The 19,351-nt window shown below is 36.2% G+C and overlaps 3 protein-coding genes across 4 annotated transcripts in view; 1 reads left to right on the top strand and 2 right to left on the bottom strand.

The window, feature by feature from the left end:
• The window catches only part of cers5 (ceramide synthase 5), a 30,330-nt gene extending 21,547 nt beyond the window's left edge, over nucleotides 1-8,783 (bottom strand). Inside the window, exon 1 of the mRNA XM_058759699.1 lies at nucleotides 8,424-8,783. Within this exon, the coding sequence (XP_058615682.1) occupies nucleotides 8,424-8,596 (173 nt within the window). The 5' untranslated portion in view covers nucleotides 8,597-8,783. The remainder of the gene's footprint in view (nucleotides 1-8,423) is intronic.
• Nucleotides 8,784-10,535: 1,752 nt separating this feature from the next.
• On the bottom strand, nucleotides 10,536-13,127 carry LOC131529798 (uncharacterized). 2 transcript variants are annotated; one of them, XM_058759700.1, is made up of 5 exons: nucleotides 13,027-13,127; nucleotides 12,404-12,733; nucleotides 11,413-11,742; nucleotides 11,093-11,216; nucleotides 10,536-10,950 (listed from the first exon to the last, which is right to left on the bottom strand). In XM_058759700.1, exons 1-5 carry the CDS (start codon nucleotides 13,109-13,111, stop codon nucleotides 10,719-10,721), a joined length of 1,101 nt encoding a protein of 366 aa, XP_058615683.1. In that variant the 5' UTR covers nucleotides 13,112-13,127; the 3' UTR covers nucleotides 10,536-10,718. The 2 variants fall into 2 exon arrangements, with proteins under 2 accessions (XP_058615683.1, XP_058615684.1); XM_058759701.1 differs by having other exon boundaries at nucleotides 10,700-10,954; nucleotides 11,077-11,216.
• A 1,335-nt stretch (nucleotides 13,128-14,462) lies between these two features.
• On the top strand, nucleotides 14,463-15,743 carry LOC131530234 (SLAM family member 5-like). Its single transcript, XM_058760387.1, has 4 exons — nucleotides 14,463-14,505; nucleotides 14,720-15,055; nucleotides 15,143-15,439; nucleotides 15,595-15,743. Exons 1-4 carry the CDS (start codon nucleotides 14,463-14,465, stop codon nucleotides 15,741-15,743), a joined length of 825 nt encoding a protein of 274 aa, XP_058616370.1.
• The last annotated feature ends 3,608 nt before the right edge of the window (nucleotides 15,744-19,351 follow it).

Raw genomic sequence — 19,351 nt, 5'->3', positions numbered from 1 at the left:
TGCTGATGTTGTCATAGCAGGGATTCTGAATTGTTCAAGTTTTGGCTGTTGTGTGGGCGTTTATGTATCAGGCTTACGTTCAGCGCTGCATGCAACCCTCGCCATGCAAGGACAGCCGGCTAACAGCATTTGCCATTTTCTCACTAATTTGATTTGAGGCTCTGATAAGTGAAACATGACCTGAGCTTGTCCTATTTGGGTGGAGACTCGTTCTGTGCGTTTCTAGGTCTTTACAGGACGCAAAGACTAGAGCATGATAAGTGACCCCAGGAAAAAAGTCAAATCAACATGACCCCAACAAAAGACTACAGATAACCAGATAATGATACTGATAACGACCAATAAAACTATTTGACAGCTCAAGGTTAAAGGGATTGTTCATTCAGAAATGACAACTCTGTCATAATTTACCCACCCTCAAGTTGTTCCAAACCTGTTTGAGTTTCTTTCTTCTGTTGAACGCTAAAGATATTTTGAAGAATGTTTTTTTTTTTTTTTTAAGCATTTTTTCTATACTAAGAAACTAAAGTCAATGGTTACCATCAACTGAGGGTGAGTAAACGACGACAGAATTTTCATTTTTGGGTGAACCTTTCCTTTAACTTCAAATAAAACTAAAGACAATCAACAAAATTTTGATAATCACATCCATAAGTTTTCAATGTTAAATTCTTAGAATAAGCCAAAGATATGGGAGTAAATACATACTGACAATGATTAGATTTAATTGCAATTTCTACAATTACTTTTCTACTTTACTAAATGTAATACATCAGAAAATTAAATTCAATACAATTGAGATTCTTTACAAATTAGGTCAATTTGATTATAGTTTTTCACTAAATGATGAGATGCATCATGGAATCTGACTTTTAAGTAGGATTCAGTTCAAGAATCAAGATTTGGGAAAAACTTTTAGAAAAATATGAAGTGCAACATGACATCTGATAATTATAATTCAATTGCAATTAATTTCTAAATAATGCAATGCATCAAAAAAAAAAATCTGAACTTTGGTCACGATTGGATTAAACTGCAATTTTGTACTAAATGGACATGTTTAGATTTAATTTTAGTACATTTCATAAATTAAAGATCATTTACATCATTGTGGAATATTTATAAAAACCAATAACCAAGTTTTACATTTACACCACATTTATAAAAAAAATCCAAACATCATTAAAACCAAGTACAACCAAGTTTTAAGATTTGAATTCCTGATAGTTTCGAAATGATCTAAAACCATTGACTTAACCATGTTTTTTTTCCTGCATTGAAATATCAGGCCACTAAATAATGTTCGCTTGACAGTCAAAAAAATTAATGCAAAATTAATATTTTTTCAGTGCTGGAACTACATTGGTTTAGCTAGGGATGAAAAATGCTTTTAAACTCAAGTTTGTAAAGTGATGGTAGTTCTGAATTTGTGAAATATATTATTTTTAATTAAATGCAACGATGTAATCAAACAACTTGACACATATTTATGACAATGCATGCAAGTTAAAACTAAAGGCAACGTTTGACTCAGGAAAACTCAGCAGACCCACAGTACAAGAGCTGTCTCGAGCATTAACTATTCAGTGACAGACTGAACTCTAGAGGGAAGGATCCTGGAAACGGGTGATGACACATTTCCAGAACCTAAACCTCTTGAGCAACACAGCCTTGTGAATGCCAGCGTCACTCCTGCAGAGTCATTATGATCCGATGTTATCGGCACGACAGTTCAACACATTCCTTTGAGAGAATGAGCCCAAACAAGTGCTGCGTGAATAAGACCTTGTGCGAGTGTTTGTGTGTGTGTGCGTGAGAGAGAGAGAGAGTAATTATTCTGGTGTGAATGAAGGTTGAGGGAATGCTTTGAGTCCTCAGGGAATTAAGAAACACAAAAAGTGTATGTAATTCTGCCAAGAGCACAGTGACACACTTCAACTGAATGTCATAGTTTTCTTTTCTTTTTTTTTGCCTGAAAATCTGTGGAATAATGAAATAAAATAATGTCTTGTATAATAAGTTAAAATAAATAAGTGTATATTTGTACTAGTGCTGTCAAATGATTAATCGTATCCATAATAAAAGTTTGTTTACATAATATATGTGTGTGTACTGTGTATATTTATTATGTATTTAAGAAAAATGTTACGTTTATATATTAAATATATTTACATGATATAAATTATATGAATATAAATATATACATGGAAATATTTCCAAAATATATGCTGTGTGTGTATTTACATAAATATAAACAATACACACATATTATGTAAACAAAAACTTATTTTGGATGCAATTAATCGCGATTAAACATTTGACAGCACTAATTTGTACAAAAAGCTAAAATACATAAACAAATTTAAGGCAAAACATTTTTTTTAGGGGGTGCAAGGTTGACAGACTTACGGCAACTTAGCTTTTCATAACTTGTTTTTCAAACTACTGTAAAAAATACTTAAAATACACCTTTAAGTGTTTATTTAAAATCACACTTTATCTATTTGTGTCTGCAGATTTAAAATGACAATTACAATACATATAAAGGCCGTTTTCTCAAAATGAGTTTTTTTCCTCCACTTCAGTAGCACTTACATACACAAACATTTACAGTTTTATTTCTAATTATATTCTGAAGGTTTTTACTGAGGGGTTTGTTATTATATAATCAGAGTTGGGTGTAATGCATTTCTAAGTAATTAATAAGCGTATTACTTTTCCCTTGAAAAAGTCAAGTAAGGTATTACTTTTAATTTGTCTGTAATTTAATTACAATAACTTCTGATGTAATTGCATTAAATAGCCTAATATATAGGCTATTTATACAGTAGAACAATTCTAGCCTTTACAAAACAACAGTGGATTTAACATCAAAATGCAACATCTAATGTTAAAATCTAAGTTAACCTTCTCCCTTTAAATACTTTGGTCAGTTCAAGAATTATTTATGCAGCTTTATAATTTAATTTATTTGAAAGGAGAAGTTTCATGTTCATTCTTGTATTGTTCAACTGGTCGAGGTTGAGATGGGATTGGATTTATAAAGTAATTGGTAACAAGTAATGTAATACTTTTTAGAGAGATTAATCAGTAAAGCAATCTAATCACGCTGTTGAAGATGTAATTAGTGAGTAGTAGTGAATGACTTTTTTAGAGTAACTTACCCAACGCTATATATAATTTACCTGGTTTTATACAACGTTTTATTCTTTAAAAAAAAATTTTTCTGGGTTTTGAGAGTATTTTCAGATTTTTGGAGTGATAAAAGGAGATATCCAAAATCCCCTCTGTAAAATCATTTAACTCTAATATGCCAACAAAATGAAACAAGAACTTTGAACCTAAAACCTGTCAAGTTTCTTAAGAATTAACTACAAGGACATCAAAAAACATCTCTGTTTAGATGTTTAAAACCCCTGCAAGCGTGTAACTCGTCATCACTAAAGCACATCAACACTATCTGTGGTCCGCAGTCACCGCTGATGAATAAATGAAGAGAAAGACTGCTGAAGTCATCCTGACCGACCGCATGCAGATGTCCCCCTGAAACCAAACCAACCCCCTCTGGACCAACTAGGCTAATTGGCCTCCTCAGAGGCTCGGTCAGACCCAAGACATGAGGACATAGTGAAACATGACAGGGGTGTGCGCCTGACAACGCTCTTCAGCGAAACCAAGTAGGCCAGCACAACAAAAGAGGCCCAATTCACCCAGAGTCAATGCGATATGTTCATGCAGGACACTAAACGCCTGCTATCTGCTTCATAAACCGTGAACCGGCCCATAAACTGAATGTTCCTCAAGAGATACACTGAACATTTACAAGCTCTTCTGCAAGAATGAGGTCTGGCGGGAGTCCCAAGACTTGCTTATCCACAAACGAAGCTTTAGGTTTCCCTCAAGGTAAACAGTAAGAAAAACTTATTTTTCATCTACTTGCCAAGGAAACATTTGTCATTTCCAAGTAGTTCAACTTAATGCGCTAAAATAATAAAACTGAAATAAAATAAATAAAAACTATAGACATGTTAATAAAATAGCAAAAACACAAATACATTAAATCTAAATAGTATCTCTCTTGTCTAGTATGTAATCTAGTATGCAATCTGAAAAAAAAAAAAAAAAACTGGACACAAATGCATCAGGTAAATAATAAACTTTATACACCTCAAGCACTTCCTCTGACGTTAAAAACACTATTAAACACTAATTTTAAGTATACACAAATATTTCAGTGTTTCACACTTTTAAGAAGAAACCCAACATATTTGGTGCTGCTATGTGTCTGAGCTAGTCCTGTGGACTGGTTTCACATGCTATTTTTAGCGATATGCCGCAAACCACGCAACTAGTCAAAAGTAAATTTGAAAGTTTCAACAGAACTGGTGCAACCAGACTCAAAACCACAAGTACTTTTACCTCAACTGGATCAGTAAGAAAAAGTTTCTCCTAACAGGTTCCTCAAGATACTTCTCATACTCCACATCAACGAACCCTAAAGCGGCCAAACCAACCAAATCAAATTTGTTTTGGACGTAATACCTTGGAGTTTCATTCAAACACCATTATATTTGAATTTAGTCATTATTCAGTAGTATGCTAGATATCAAAGCACCACAGTTCTGCTTGTAACCATAATGGACCCGCTTTTTCTCATGAACACTGGGTTTTAGATGTCAAACGAGATCCCACCCACCAAACATTCAGCTGAGAACACTCTGGAATGTTTCTGCAGTCTATTATTAGTCCTAAATCTAAAATATTAGTTCAAGACGTTGAATGCTTTCCTGCAGAAAGCCAACAGCAGATAGAGCGACACTGGCTGTTATGTAACAGAATTGTGTTATGACAGACAGCCTGGGGTTTGGTGTAACTTGCATAGTAATTAGCATTTTTTAAATGTTTAGTTTGTGTGAAAATTTGAAGCGTGCATATTAACGGAATAATTCACCCCAAAATTAAGATTTTGCCATCATTTACTTAAACTCCATAAAACGTGAAACGTCCATAAAACCATAAAGCAAATAGCGCACTATATTCTAAGTCATATAATATTACAATTTAAAGGGGTCATGACATGATAAATCAAATTTGTCTTTGGTCTTTGTATCATTAAAGCGTCTTCATCATTATAAACAAAGCATTTATTTAATCAAGCTTCAAAAACAGCTCGTTTTCGATACGATGGGCATGGTGACGTCACTTAGGCACAGTCGTTTGCATAAACACTGCCTCCAGAGCAAATTATCGACAAACAGTCATCTTCTCACCATAGGCCCCGCCCACTAACGGCTGAAACTTGATTATGCTAAAAGTGAGTATCACGTTGCGTTAAAAGAAAATAGAAATTACAATCACAGCAGCTATCTTGCCTACACTGGATACATTATACTGCGCGTTCGCTTTCTGACACAGTCCACGCGCTCGAGTCAGTCGTCAATTGGACTAATGGAGTGAAAGAAGAACGTTAGCGTTGACGCGTTTGTTTTAAACAGCTCGTTCGCATCTTTGTACAGATATCAGAAGAATCGCAGCGTAAGAAACAAATGGACAGTTTATTTTTAATGGCACCCCAGATCGTGTCAGAGGATTGATCGGAGCATTTTGTTTTGTAAACGAGGCACAGTGTCATGGAGATTTTACAAGAAAACATTTGTTGAAAGATGAAGTGGGAATCACAGGCTCTCACGATACGATATAATCACGATACATGGCTCACGATAACGATAATATCACGATACAGCGATTCTGCGATAATCGATATATTTCTAGAAAATCCGATAATGATACATCACGATATCGGTCTAAACAAAATGCCTGTGAAAAGTGTACGTTTTCTTTCTTTATTCAAGTCCAAACTGTTAGAAAACAGCAACAACAAAAAAATAAAGTTCTGTAAATCAATTTTAACAAGTTGAGTAGGCTAAATAATTTTACTCTTGGACTTATTAAAAGCTTACACTTTTATTTTTCTCCGTGTCTAAACAAACACATTTAACTGCTTATCAAACAGAAAAAAAAAAAAAAAAAATAGATAGATAGATTGATTGATATAATATAAACCTGGTACATTTCAAAATTTACCTGGAGTGCTTTCTCAACCTTTCTACTCTTCTCATCATAAAAACGGAGCCCCACACGAAGAAATAGCCGTTCACATCACGTCTTTTGTGCTCTCAGGTTCGTTATTTCAAATGTAGATGCGCGGCAAACACACACACTGCGCACTTCTGCGCCGCATTGTGGCTCTGACAAGGTTTTGTTTCGTCCTCCATGCCATAGGTGCAGATTTATGTTTCTGCCGGTCGGTGCCCACTGTTCACACTGTATAATGCGTTCCTCGTGCTTCCCCATCTTCATAGAGAACGCGGTTCATGGAACTTGCTCAGAGTCAGAGTGCTTTTGGAAAGCTGGAAATGGCGCGGCCGCGATTTCCACGCATTTTTAGACGCTGTGAACAGGGAAATCTATTTAGAGCACCTTATTGTATTAATTAAAATATCGATATTTGGTGCCAGATATCGATTCTCGTATTGCATGGAGAAGGATCGCGATATATCGCCATTTATTGTCCCACCCGGGTGTGTCTCACTCGTCCTTAAAAGTGAAGCTGCGGGCTCTTTGATCGCCCCCTGGTGGCTGGCTGCAGTACAGGTCATAAACCCCGCCCTCTCCATGTAAACGAATGGGACTTCAGTCAAAATAAAAAAATTAATTACACTTCCAATACAATTTTCCGAAATATGGTTTTGGTAATGTAAGATAGTTATCATCACGCTGATATATGTTCAATTGTTCATTTTTGTGATACGTTTGATTTTAGCTAGTAATTTGATGCTATAAAAACGTGGCGTGTCGTTATGGTTGATTGGGTCTGTGGGAGTTTGGGCGGGAGTTTGATTCCGCGGCTCCACCTCACGACTCTACTGCGCAGACTCGGGCTCCAAACGAATCTCTACTGCGCAGACTCGGGCTCCACATGACGTCATTTACTCAAGATGGCAGCGGCCATACTGAGATGTATTCGCTTCACTTTTCTATAGTGGAAGGAAGCGGAGATGCGTCGTCCATCTTTTTTACAGTCTATGGTCCCACCCCTAGAAGCGGTACTAGATCTGACTGCAGCTGCGTCACAAACCTTAAGTAAATGATTTCATAATGCTTTGTTTGGAAATGACAGTTTTATTTTGATTATGTTGTCAAAACAAACTTAAAATAGGGAGGGGGCGTTGATACGGTTTCCTATGCAATAACATTAGCCAATCATAACAGTGGCCGATTACTGAGAAGCCTTAAAGGACACACCCCTTAAAACAGGTCAGAGGGGTTCAGAATGAGGATTGAAAAAAATTATTTCCCCACATATTGATTTGTTTTATTGCAAGTAAACCTCAAGGAACACATTAAAATAATCCCCTTTAAAGAACATACAGAACTTTAAAACAGTTTTCACTTCGCAAACAAGTAACTTTAGTATTTTTTCATAACTGGTCCCCATTCACTTTCATTGTATGGAAAAGAGCAGCGTGAACATTGTACCAAACATCTCCTGTCGTGTTCCACATAAGAAAGTCTTTAAAAAAAAAACATCAAAAGGTTTGCAAAATAGATGAGGGTGAGTAAGCGATGACAGAAAACAGTAGTTCATTTTGGAGTGTACTATGCCTTTAAAACCTAGCTTTCCCACACTGACACACAAGTTACCACTCAAGCTCCCTTGAATTCAAAGCATAGCTGAGACATGACACTGCACATGTTTATACAGTACATGCATTACAGGCTCCTCTAAAGGTGTGGTGTTCATTTCTGACACTATTTCCAGATATTATTTACATTTAGTCATTTAGCAGACGCTTTTATCCAAAGCAACTTACAAATGAGGACAATGGAAGCAATCAAAATCAACAAAAGAGCAACAACATGCAAGTGCTATAACAAGTCTCAGTAAGCTTGTATTATAGTGCCAAAATCAACATTATTTAACTCTATATCATCACACATATTCCTGCACTTCTCCTCAACAAGGAAGTTTGACTGAAAAGCATGCTTTCTTTAAAGCGAGAGTGCGGTTGTAAAAGAAAGGGTGAAAAAAAATACACATAAAAAGACTTTTAGCTAAGAAAAAATAAATGCAATCCTCTTTTCTGAGTCTAGGCCTTAAGCTGGTCAGCTGACAGATGCATCAGGCTGAAAGTTCATAACCTGAAGGCTTGAAGTACCTCTTAAATTCATCCAGCTCAAATGGACTTCAAAACAGCCTCTTTTAAAAAATTCAGACACGTGCATGCATAGCCTTCAATATTAAGACCCGGGAAAGCGTGCGATGCGAGTTTAAAAGATTGATATGTATACACCAGTTGAGTCTACACAAAGTTTTGAATGCCAGACGCGCCAAAAGGCGTCAAATCAAACGCAAATCATACCTCTCGAAGACGATCCGCACCGCGAAGATCCCCAAGGCCAGCGGCAGCGCGGAGAGCAAGTGGCCGGCTTTAGGGTACTCCACCCCGGGAGCTGGGTCGGCCAGATCCGCCCAAGTGACATTGTGCGGAAGCCAGAAGCGCTCGTTCCAGAACCAGGCTGAGAGCGCAGCCATGTTTGGAGGAAAACTAGAGATTCAGAGAGAGAAGAGGACGTAAAGAAAGAAAATATTCGGGTGGCAAACGATTCACCGCCCCCTTTCTCCCTCTCTCTCTCTCTCTTCCTCTCTTCCTCTCGTGTGTGTGAGTGTGGATGAGTGTGGACGTGTTGAAGGTGTTTCCACACCCGTGATGTTTCATGAGGAAGTGTGCGCACTACGTAGACCTCAAAACATGTTACGACACAAAATGCTCGTTAATAATACATAATGTATACGGTACAGATATTTATTGCTCTGGCGGAGAGTTTTAGGATGTTGCCGTTCATGTATTTTGGCTGAAGCTAGTATAAGCGCGATGTCCGAATCAGATCTTTCGAATTGATTCTTTTTCATGATTTGGATAAAATGAATCTGAAACACTAGAATCTGTTACGCTTCACGTATCATCTACGAAATATTTTGATCGGAAAATGTAGTTATAAGCAGCAGTGTTTAACGAAATGATTCACTCAGTTCTTTGAATCGATTCTTTTAGTGAACCGCGCCAATGAAGCGATTCGCTAGAATGAATCATACCTGTCATCGCGGTCACGACAACTTCACCGCTTGTTATATGGCGCCTCATTGCGGAAAAACTATGGACAACAACAGTAACAATATTAATTTATTGATTGACATTAAGAACTTAAATACACTATATTGCCAAAAGTATTGGGTCACCCCCGTCTAATGAACAGGTTTGACTACTTTAGTAATTTCCATGAGTACAAATCTTAATGTTTAAGCATATAATGATATTCTAGGGAATTGTGTGCTTCTAATTTTAAAGCAAGTTTGGACAGGACCCTTTTCTATTCTAACATGTCAATGCCTCTGTGTATAAGGCAAGGTTCAAAAAGAAATGATTGATTCAGTCAGTGTGGAAGAACTTGACTGGTCTGAAAATGAATTAATTTAAAATAAAGGGAAAGTACAATATATATATATATATATATATATATATTTTTTCTGTGTGTGTGTGTCTACAGTGTATTTTCAGTTACTTAATTAAAAAAAATAATTTTCTTGAGGTTAATCATCTGCATGTCACTGAATCAGTGGCATCACGTGACCAGTGAATACACCTGAACTGAAGCGCCAACTAATGTTCAAAACAGAAAACCATTGTAGGAAACTTGCGGATGTCAAGAGTCTATCATGGTAAAAACAATTAAAAACATATTTTAATAAAATAATTGCATAATAAAAAAAAGTTCTAGACATGTAAAAGAAAAATGAAATTGCTAAAACTTATACAAAAACTACAACAGTAAAACGGGAAATAAAACATTCAAAATATTAATAGTATATTAATGATACTAAAATGACACTGGCACATGCTTACCAAAATATAATAATTAAATAAAGATCATTTCTAACATTTAAAGTTTATTTGGTTTATTTTTATCCAAAGCGACTTACAAATGAGGACAATGGAAGCAATCAAAATCAACAAAAGAGCAACAATATGCAAGTGCTATAACAAGTCTCAGTTAGCTTAATGAAGTACACGTAGCAAGGTTTTTTTTTTAATTCCATAATAAATAAAAATAAAACAGAATAGAGGAAGCTAGTGTTAGAGGCCTTTTTTTGCTTTCGTTAATTGTATAATAAATCAAAAGAACAAAGTGCAAAAGTGACATAATTTTTCAGCTATATCTACAATAACAAAGTGCAGTAAACCATAAAACTATTCACAAAGCATTTGGTGCAAAATTTTAGTAAGAAAGCTGAATGCTAAAAGTAGATTATTTGTGCCACAAATATAAAGCAGAGCAATTGTCCTTTGAAGATGAAGATAAAAAAGCACCACCTAGTGGTTACATTATGGTTATAAGTCTCTTTACTGAAAACACATTCAACCTTCACTGGATCTGCTGAAATATGAAACCTCCACCACAAGCCCTTAACTAACCCACAACCATTAAATAAAGGCACTTATTATATTATAACTATGATAATCTTATAATGTTCTTTATTTGACACTTTATATAAAGATACTAAACGAATAAAATATATTTCAGCTTTATAAACTGCAACTATTAAATCTTTAAAACACATAATTTAAGACATACAGATGATTACAAATCAGTGTAAATCAATTTTTAAGTTCCAGCTTAAAGATGGGTGCCATATGCAAATGTGTGCAGTTGCTGACGCTCAAGAAAGCGTGCAAACGCTTTCCTATGCACGCTGTTTTATTCGGTTTCACTTTCACTTTCGGCGAGAGATTGGAAAGAGGGGGCACAGTAACTCGTTTGAGGGGCACGGTCCACGAATGCCTCCCATTGGCGCCGGCCCTGTGTTGGGATCCACTCTGATCACGAGGGCTTCCTTCATCCGTACAAAAACAAAAAAACATGCTCATTTTCAGCAACAGAAACTAATGAAATCACAAATCACACACAATTAAATGCTAATTTTGCAAATAAAAGTGTTTTCCTCTCACTCAATACCATCTGCAGGTGATACTTGCCCTTTCTGGAGCTCCTGCGGCGATAGATCATCACACCAACAGCTGCAGCCACCAGCAACACAACAGCAACAGCAACAGCAACATATATTCCTGCTACAGTGCCTGGAGACAAACCTGAATCTGAACCAGATAAAGACAGTCATTTATGTGAGCAAATCTATCAGACTGATCTATAACAAACAGTATGAGATATCAGCAGGTCTGAGAGAGTACATGTGAATCTGATTCAGTTTAAAGTAGAACATGGTTCATACAGTGACATCCAAAGCACCCATGCTTTGGTACTAAGACATCAAGGTACTAAAATGATACTTACCAGTGACAGACACAGAGAAGCTCTTAATGCTGGTGGTACTGTAGTGGTTTCTGCTGGATTTGATCAGTAGTTTATAATCTCCAGAGTCTGTGGTTCTGGTGTTCGTGATGGTCAGAGATCCAGTCTGATCAACCTTCAGTCTGTCTCTGAATCTCTCTCTACACTGATCATCTCTACAGATCTCACTCTGATCTCCAGTGATTTCAGCGATGAGAGTGTCATTAAAATACCACGTCATCACATTATCTGGGTTTTTTACTTCAGGAGTGTCTAAAGGAACAGATTCTCCCTCCTTCACTGTCTTTCTCTTGATTTCAGCAGTGGGGACATCTGAAACACAAACCAACAGCTGGAGGATCTTTCTGAGGAAGAAACTCTAACAGGAACAATTATTTAGCATATTCATTTCCTGGATCTTAAGAAAATCAGTAGAAACAATATTAACTGCAAAAGTGCAACATATAAAATGAATTGTGCTTAAAAGAATTGTGTCTATCTTTATTCTTACAGACTCAGAAATTTAAAAAAAAAATAAAATGTATTACTGACCCGTACATGTACAATGCTACACAAGAAATACATTACAGTGTATTACTACAGGGGAATAGAAATTACTGCATTATAATTATACTGCATTTTCTTTCTGAATAATCCTGTGATTACAACATTACATTATTTTAGATTTCTTTATTGTCAATCTGTAAAGCAACATTTATCAGCATTCTGTGCTTATAAACACAATTTATTTGCTTACTGTACATCAAATGTTCTGCATTTTGCAATTCAGTAAACTAATGTAAGAAATGTAATGATAAGAAACTGACCAGAATAAAACTAAAGCTAAAACTAATGGCTCACCATTGGACACAAATGAGCTTACAATCATTGTTCTGGTACTCTAAATGTCTGAAAGCAACTCTGAATGTCCATATTATAATAAACATATTCATTGATTTGAACATAACTTTTTAAACATCCGTTAATTACTTACCATGAACACCAACTTCAAAAACCCTTGTAATTCTGCTGTTGCTGCTGACGATCTTTAGATGATAAGTTCCAGCATCTGAGGTGTTGATGTTCATGATCGTAAGATCACCAGATTGATGATCCAGCTTCAGTCTGTCTCTGAATCTCTCAGTACCTTTATTACACTGAACATCTGTACAGATATAACTGAGATTGAGTCGAGCGATGAGAGAGTCGGTAAAATACCATTTAACTCTGTCTTGTTGTTTTATTGTAATATTAGTGTGAAGAGTGGCTGAATCTCCCTTCATCACAAACACTGACACTCTGTCTGTGCCAACATCAGATGCACCTGGAGAAGAAATAAACAGCTAATTATACACTTCTTTTTAGATAGAAGGACAAAGAAAAATGGTTACCCTCAGATACCTGATGAACATCCTTTCAAATACCTTACTGTAATTGTCCACCAAACTACGACTAAATTATATTTTCATTACTATATTTGTCAAGTTTCATTCAGCACAGGCTAATCCGAGCCGACGGTTCTCCAGCAGGTAAATACGTCTAAAACCATTTAATCATTTTTTTTTTATTTTTTTTTTTTATAGTTGACAGGAAGATGAATAGTTACAAGTGTCTTACCGTGCACGAAGAATGCAAACACTGTGAGCAAACTAACGATGAAGTTATTTTTCAGACTGTATCCTCCGATTAGCACAGCCGCCATGGATGGACTCTTCCGCATTTCCCGGTAAATGGAAATCGTCATAGATTGGATTTTGCAACTTTTTTTTCCTTTTTTTTTTTTTCTTTAAAAATACAAGTTCTCTAGTTCTTTTACACACACAGTGCAAAATGAAACTCAACAGTAACTATATAGATATTATATAGTAAAGATATTTTGTTAACAAGATGACAGTTCCAGAATAGGTCAAATAATTTTTTTTTTTTTTATTAATTAATTAATTAATTTATTTTTGTTTTACAAAAGATACATTATTATTGATTTAGATTTTAAATGTTTTGATAATTTAACCTTTCTTTGAATAATTTTCGAAAGTAACTTCTTTTAAGCTTCGATTTAATCAATAATGAAGTATTTGTTACATTGATTCCACGCGTGTGTTCAATATTTCTTATTATTTTTCCAATATATGACACAAGGGGGAGTAGTAGCCTATTGCCTTTCTAATATCTACACCAATGGATAAAAACAAGTGGATCTCATAACTTTTTCAAATCAATGTAGCCTAATTGCCAAAACGGTTCAAAAAGTCTGTATAGGCCTATGTTAAAATCAACGATCCTCCTTATAATCAGTATATGTCCTTTTCAAACCAATCTTTGGAAAATTCTTTTTCTATTTTGTTTAATATCTCTGTGATTTCAGCACTTGCTATGAAAGTTTCATAGTTCAAAGTTGCATTTCAGTAACAATTCTAGTCCACCATTGTGGTTTCATATTATCATCTTCTTACCAGTGCCAGCTGCCGATCTGTGTATGTCTTCAATAATACATAATTGGTAATAATCTTGTTTAAACTCTGAACTGTGGGTCTAATTTGGCTGTTTTTCAAACATCAGTTTTAATGGGCTAATTCTGTACTGTATTTCATTTTTAAGCAGTTTTGTCAGATTCTGTGAGATTCATAACAGCAGAACAGGAAGCTCTTCACCTACAAACGAATCTCACATACTCTAAATGGCCACAAAGCTACAAACGTCCAGCAGATCAAACACGTTTCTAAGAAAACAGACCGCAGCAGGTTTCACTGTGACTCAGATGATCTGCTAGTGTTACTTCAGTAAAACTGGTGATTGTGAAATGGGAGACTGTTTTTACTTTTTTTAATTTTCCATTCTCAAGAATGTAATCATTTTAGCCACTTCAAATCATTAAGCTTTATTTTACCGTGAAAATCTAGGAAGATTTACACAATTATATATAACTATAATGCATTCAAAGAGCATGTGTGTGTGCGTGTTTGTGTGAAGTAGGAGAGTCAAACTCTGTTGGGGGAGGATTCACACAGGTTGAGTGTTTTCATATTAGACTTTTCCCTGAACAATTGAACAAAATGTTTCACGCGCTTGTTTTGTTCTCTGTGTGGCATCTGATTGGTAAGTTTTAAATATATTTTTATGTCATATGGTCATAAAGTTGGCATGATTTTCATTTGCTGTTCTTCACAGAAAAAATAAAATAAAATATATTATTGTAAAATCCACAAGGTTTCAGGTCTGTGCTTATTTCTCTGTTTAAGTGCTCCGCAGGCTTTGTGAACCAACAAGAGCTTTAATCTGTGTCAAATCTGGCCCTGATCTTGTTGTTCAGGTGTGTTTGGTGCTGAAACAAATGAAGTACAATCAGTGTCAGTGACTGAGGGAAATTCGTTCACTCTGCACAATGATGTTACTGAAATACATGAAAACGATGACTTACTGTGGCATTTTGGAGCTGAACAATATATCATAGCTCAAATCAACAGAGAGGTTGGGATCTTCAACACATATAATGGCCCTGATGGGAGATTCAGAGACAGACTGAAGCTGAATGATAAAACTGGATCTCTGACCATCACAAACATCACAACTGAACATGCTGGACTCTATGAACTAGATATTAGTGGACTGACACTGAAATCAAAAACATTCAATGTTTCTGTCTATGGTGAGTAGAGATCATAATTTAATATTACATTACAAAAATTATTAATCAAATTACATTGTTATTATCCCTATTCTCTCATGTTTTCAGCTCGTCTGCCTGTTCCTGTCATCAGCAGTAACTCTTCACAATGTTCTTCATCTTCATCATCATCATCATATTGTTCATTGTTGTGTTCAGTGGTGAATGTGAGTCATGTGACTCTCTCCTGGTACAAAGGAAACAGTTTATTGTCCAGCATCAGTGTGTCTGATCTCAGCATCAGTCTCTCTCTACCTCTGGAGGTGGAATATCAGGATAAAAACACCTACAGCTGTGTGCTCAACAATCCCATCAGAAACCAGACGAGACACCTGGACATCAGTCAACTCTGTCACACATGTGCAGGTACAGCAGCGCACAATTAAGTCACCCATATTTTTTTGTTTCACAAAATAGGGATCATTTTTATAACATTTTGCAAGTTTTGAGTTCCTCACAGAGACTAACGTCAGCTTACTAGAAACTACAGTTCTGTTTTACCGTTGGTTTTTCACCAGAAGTCCACATCTATTGCTGTGGTTTTGCTGAAGCTGTGATCCGATTGGCCGTCTCTGCTCTGGTGGGCGTGGCTATTGTGGCTGTTCTGGTTTATGACATCAGATCCACAAGAGGAGGAGACAAGAAGCAGATATCATACATATTATCATGACATATCTTCAAGTTCTGTAAAGATTAAAATATATACAAAGATTTAATTTCAAAAACAGTTATCAATAATATCAACAAGAGGATAGGTATCATTTGTTTTATACTGTACTTTGATTAATCGTATTATTCTCATCATAGAATGTTGTTTATGCTTTGTGTAGTGTATAGTTGTATTTAAATGTCTGATCTGAATAGATTAAATATTATAGTGCAATCTGTGATGTTTGATGACCTCTAGCGTTCAGTTTGAGGAACTGCAGACACATTTCACGCCGGTATGATGCGGTTTGGGCTTCATGAGTAGGCTACTGCAAGTATTTAAGCTAATATGTGAACCAAAAAGAGAGTCTAATAAAGTGACAAAGAGAAATAATAATATAGGCGATGTCAAAAATCTAAGATCAACCTAGAGACGGCGAGTGATATAATGAATACAGTATGTTAAGATTTTTTAAATATCTCATTAGATAAGAAGAATTACTTAAATTCAAATTTAATTCAACATTTAATTAACTAAAAATATTTGATATTATCATCATTCAGAAATTAAATAGGCCTAGTTGATGTTTTGCATGTCACATGACCATCAAGGACATCTGGGGCACGTTCAAGCTCAAACCAGTGCGCAATGTTTTCCGGGATGAATGTGAATAATTAGAAACTGTGGTTCCTAATTATTGTGATCCAATAATTTCATTCCAGGATGAAAAGTCAAACATTTTAGGTCAAAAGAAAATTGAAAAAAGGTTTATTGTCCAGCATCAGTGTGTCTGATCTCAGCATCAGTCTCTCTCTACCTCTGGAGGTGGAATATCAGGATAAAAACACCTACAGCTGTGTGCTCAACAATCCCATCAGCAACCAGACCAGACATCTGGACATCAGTCAACTCTGTCACACATGTTCAGGTATATACACCGATGTAAAATATGTACTCCAATAAACCTGTCTCTGCCGTCCATCACAACCCTCATTACTCCTGTCAGACTGAATCTGATCATGGATGAGAAAGAGACATCGAGGCTATCATTGCCTGAGTGCACAGAGAGGATGAGGAAGACCATGATGACGCCCCTGAAACACACAATCTTGAACAAGAGCAGGAGAACATGTGCGGGACAATCTGACTGCTGCTGTGTCTGCTCCAAACATTCGTGTGCTGCTCTCCATGAGCACCACTACCTGTAACACATTTACACAGAGTAAAACATTTTACATTTTATGTTTTTAGCATTCCATTTCTTGCCAAATTTAATTTCATGTTTACAGTAACATGATAATTTTTGATATGGCTTCATTACTTTATTACTGTGGTGTAGTGAACTGGTTAGCAGAAGGTTGCTGGTTTGATCTCTGCAGTCCTCACCATCAGTGTGTGTAAGAGGAAATAAAGGCAAAAAAAGAACCTCCAACCAAGTTTTAGTTTTTGTCAAACATTTCTTGGAAAGAGGTAGTTTGTTAGGGCTATTAACAAACATTAATATTTGTACAACTGACGTTGTAACGTTGTTGTGAGTTACTTACCTGGCAGGGGAGACACCATGATCAAGAAGGCGGTTCACCCAGGGCAATTCACCCTAACATTTGTTCTGGTCCAGATTATACATCTGAACAACAATGTCGGCCTCTTTGGTGCGAAGGAACACAGTCCGTTTTGAGCTTCTGGAAGGACTGGAGATGGATCGTTTGAATTTCAGCAGGAAAATCTTACAGACTGTGCTTGGATTCCAACCCTTACAACTGGATTATATCTTTGCTCTGCCCGGTAGGAAAGTCTTTGAAGTTGTTTTTACCACCTTTTCTGCTTATGAGCTTTGTTTGGAAAGATTCAATTCCAAGAAAACTGTGACTCCCTGTCTTCAGAAAATCCAGTTGACTCCTCTGTCTGAAAGAGATGTTAGAACTGTGACTGTCCTGATATATTCTGAAAGGATCAAAGTAGAAGATGTTGCCACTTGGTTGTCTATGCATTGCACTGTTTTGAATACGTCTTTGATGAGAGATGAGGATGGGATAAAAACTGGAGCATCTAAGTTTCAAGTGCGTTTGAAGAGAGATGCTGAGGGTAATTACCACCACCTTCCCTCATTAATCCAATTAGGCCCAATTAGGGGCTATGTTTTCTATAATGGACAACCAAAAGAATGTAGAAAATGTGGCTCCTTAGATCATAGAGCTGCCAACTGTGAACTGGAAATTTGTAGACATTGTAAAAGTAAAGAACATAGCTCCAAAGATTGTCAGTTACCAAAGAAATGCAACCTTTGCAGAGCAGAAAGCCACAGGTTTCGTGATTGCCCCCATGCCTACTCCAATAAAATAAAACAACAGAATTATGGAGAAATGGAAAATGTAGTGGACTTTGAAGACTTGGCGAGTGCTACTGGAGATCCTGTTGCTACTGGGAATCAACAGTTTTTAGCCCAAAACGGTATGGTACCTTTGGGAATGTCTAGCATAACTCCTCACCGCAATTGCAAAGAGTAGCTGAAGTCTCTATATCGACCTTGTCGAAAGAATAATTGCTGCCTTTATCAAGAATTGTTGATCCCCCACTAGCTTCTAATGATGAGAAAGCAGGGGAAAGGATACAAAGACGAGAAGCCCAATCACTTGAAGAAGTTGCAACAACAATTCCAGATAAGGAAGTTCAGAAACAGAAAGGGAATATCCTCTTGGAGGTAGCTGAAGCTTTCCCTTTATCTTTGTCTCTGCTCTCTGGAAGATCATCAACATCGGATTCTCTTCTAGATGATGATAATCAGGATTCTCAGAGTTCCACGGTGCCCTCTATGCAGGAACAGGAAGAAGTGACTGATTGGGCATCTAATTCTGAACCTTTTTTGGACTCTGATGAAATGAACACGTTTTCAGTTACCACTCAAATGAAAGAATCTGTTTCACAGAAAGAATTACCTCCCCGAGCTAAGAAAGAAAAGAAAAGGAAAAGACTGAAAATTAATCTAGTTTCCCCTACATAAACTCTTTTATAGATTTCTCGTCTATCTGTTACATCTATTAATACTAGAGGTTTAGTTGATTTAGTGAAATGTTCTTCTGTGTTTTCTTTTTTACATAGTGAGGGTCATGACATCGCTCTCCTTCAAGAATGTAATATTCCTCATAAGTCTAATTATAGACCCTTTCAAGATAGATGGAAATATGGCCACTCTATATGGTCAGGAGAGGTCTGGGGTAGTCATTCTCTTCAGTGGTCGGCATTTTGAGATTCAACAGGTTCAGGAAGTTGTTAGTGGGAGACTTTTGTATGTGGATGTGGAATTAAATGGTATAGCTTTTCGTATAATTAACGTATATTGCCAGATTTACAAGAGCGGAAGGAAATTTTGAAAGAAATAGCCTCAATATTAATTTGTGGGCGGGAAGTAATTATGGGGGGCGATTTTAATTGTATAATAGCTAAAGAAGATCGGAAATCAATAACAGCAATAAAACTTGATTCTAGTTCAATTGACCTTATGAATATTATTAAGGACTTTAAACTTACAGATATTTTTAGATCACAGAACCCCAATATTCCAGGTTTTACTTGGTCTAATGGTTCCGCTTTCTCTCGTATTGATTTCGTATTCTCCTCACCTACAATTG

This window comes from Onychostoma macrolepis, chromosome 22 (assembly GCF_012432095.1).
Source record: "Onychostoma macrolepis isolate SWU-2019 chromosome 22, ASM1243209v1, whole genome shotgun sequence".
In the NCBI taxonomy this organism is placed as follows: domain Eukaryota; kingdom Metazoa; phylum Chordata; class Actinopteri; order Cypriniformes; family Cyprinidae; genus Onychostoma; species Onychostoma macrolepis.
This window is presented reverse-complemented; position numbering and strand designations above follow the sequence as displayed.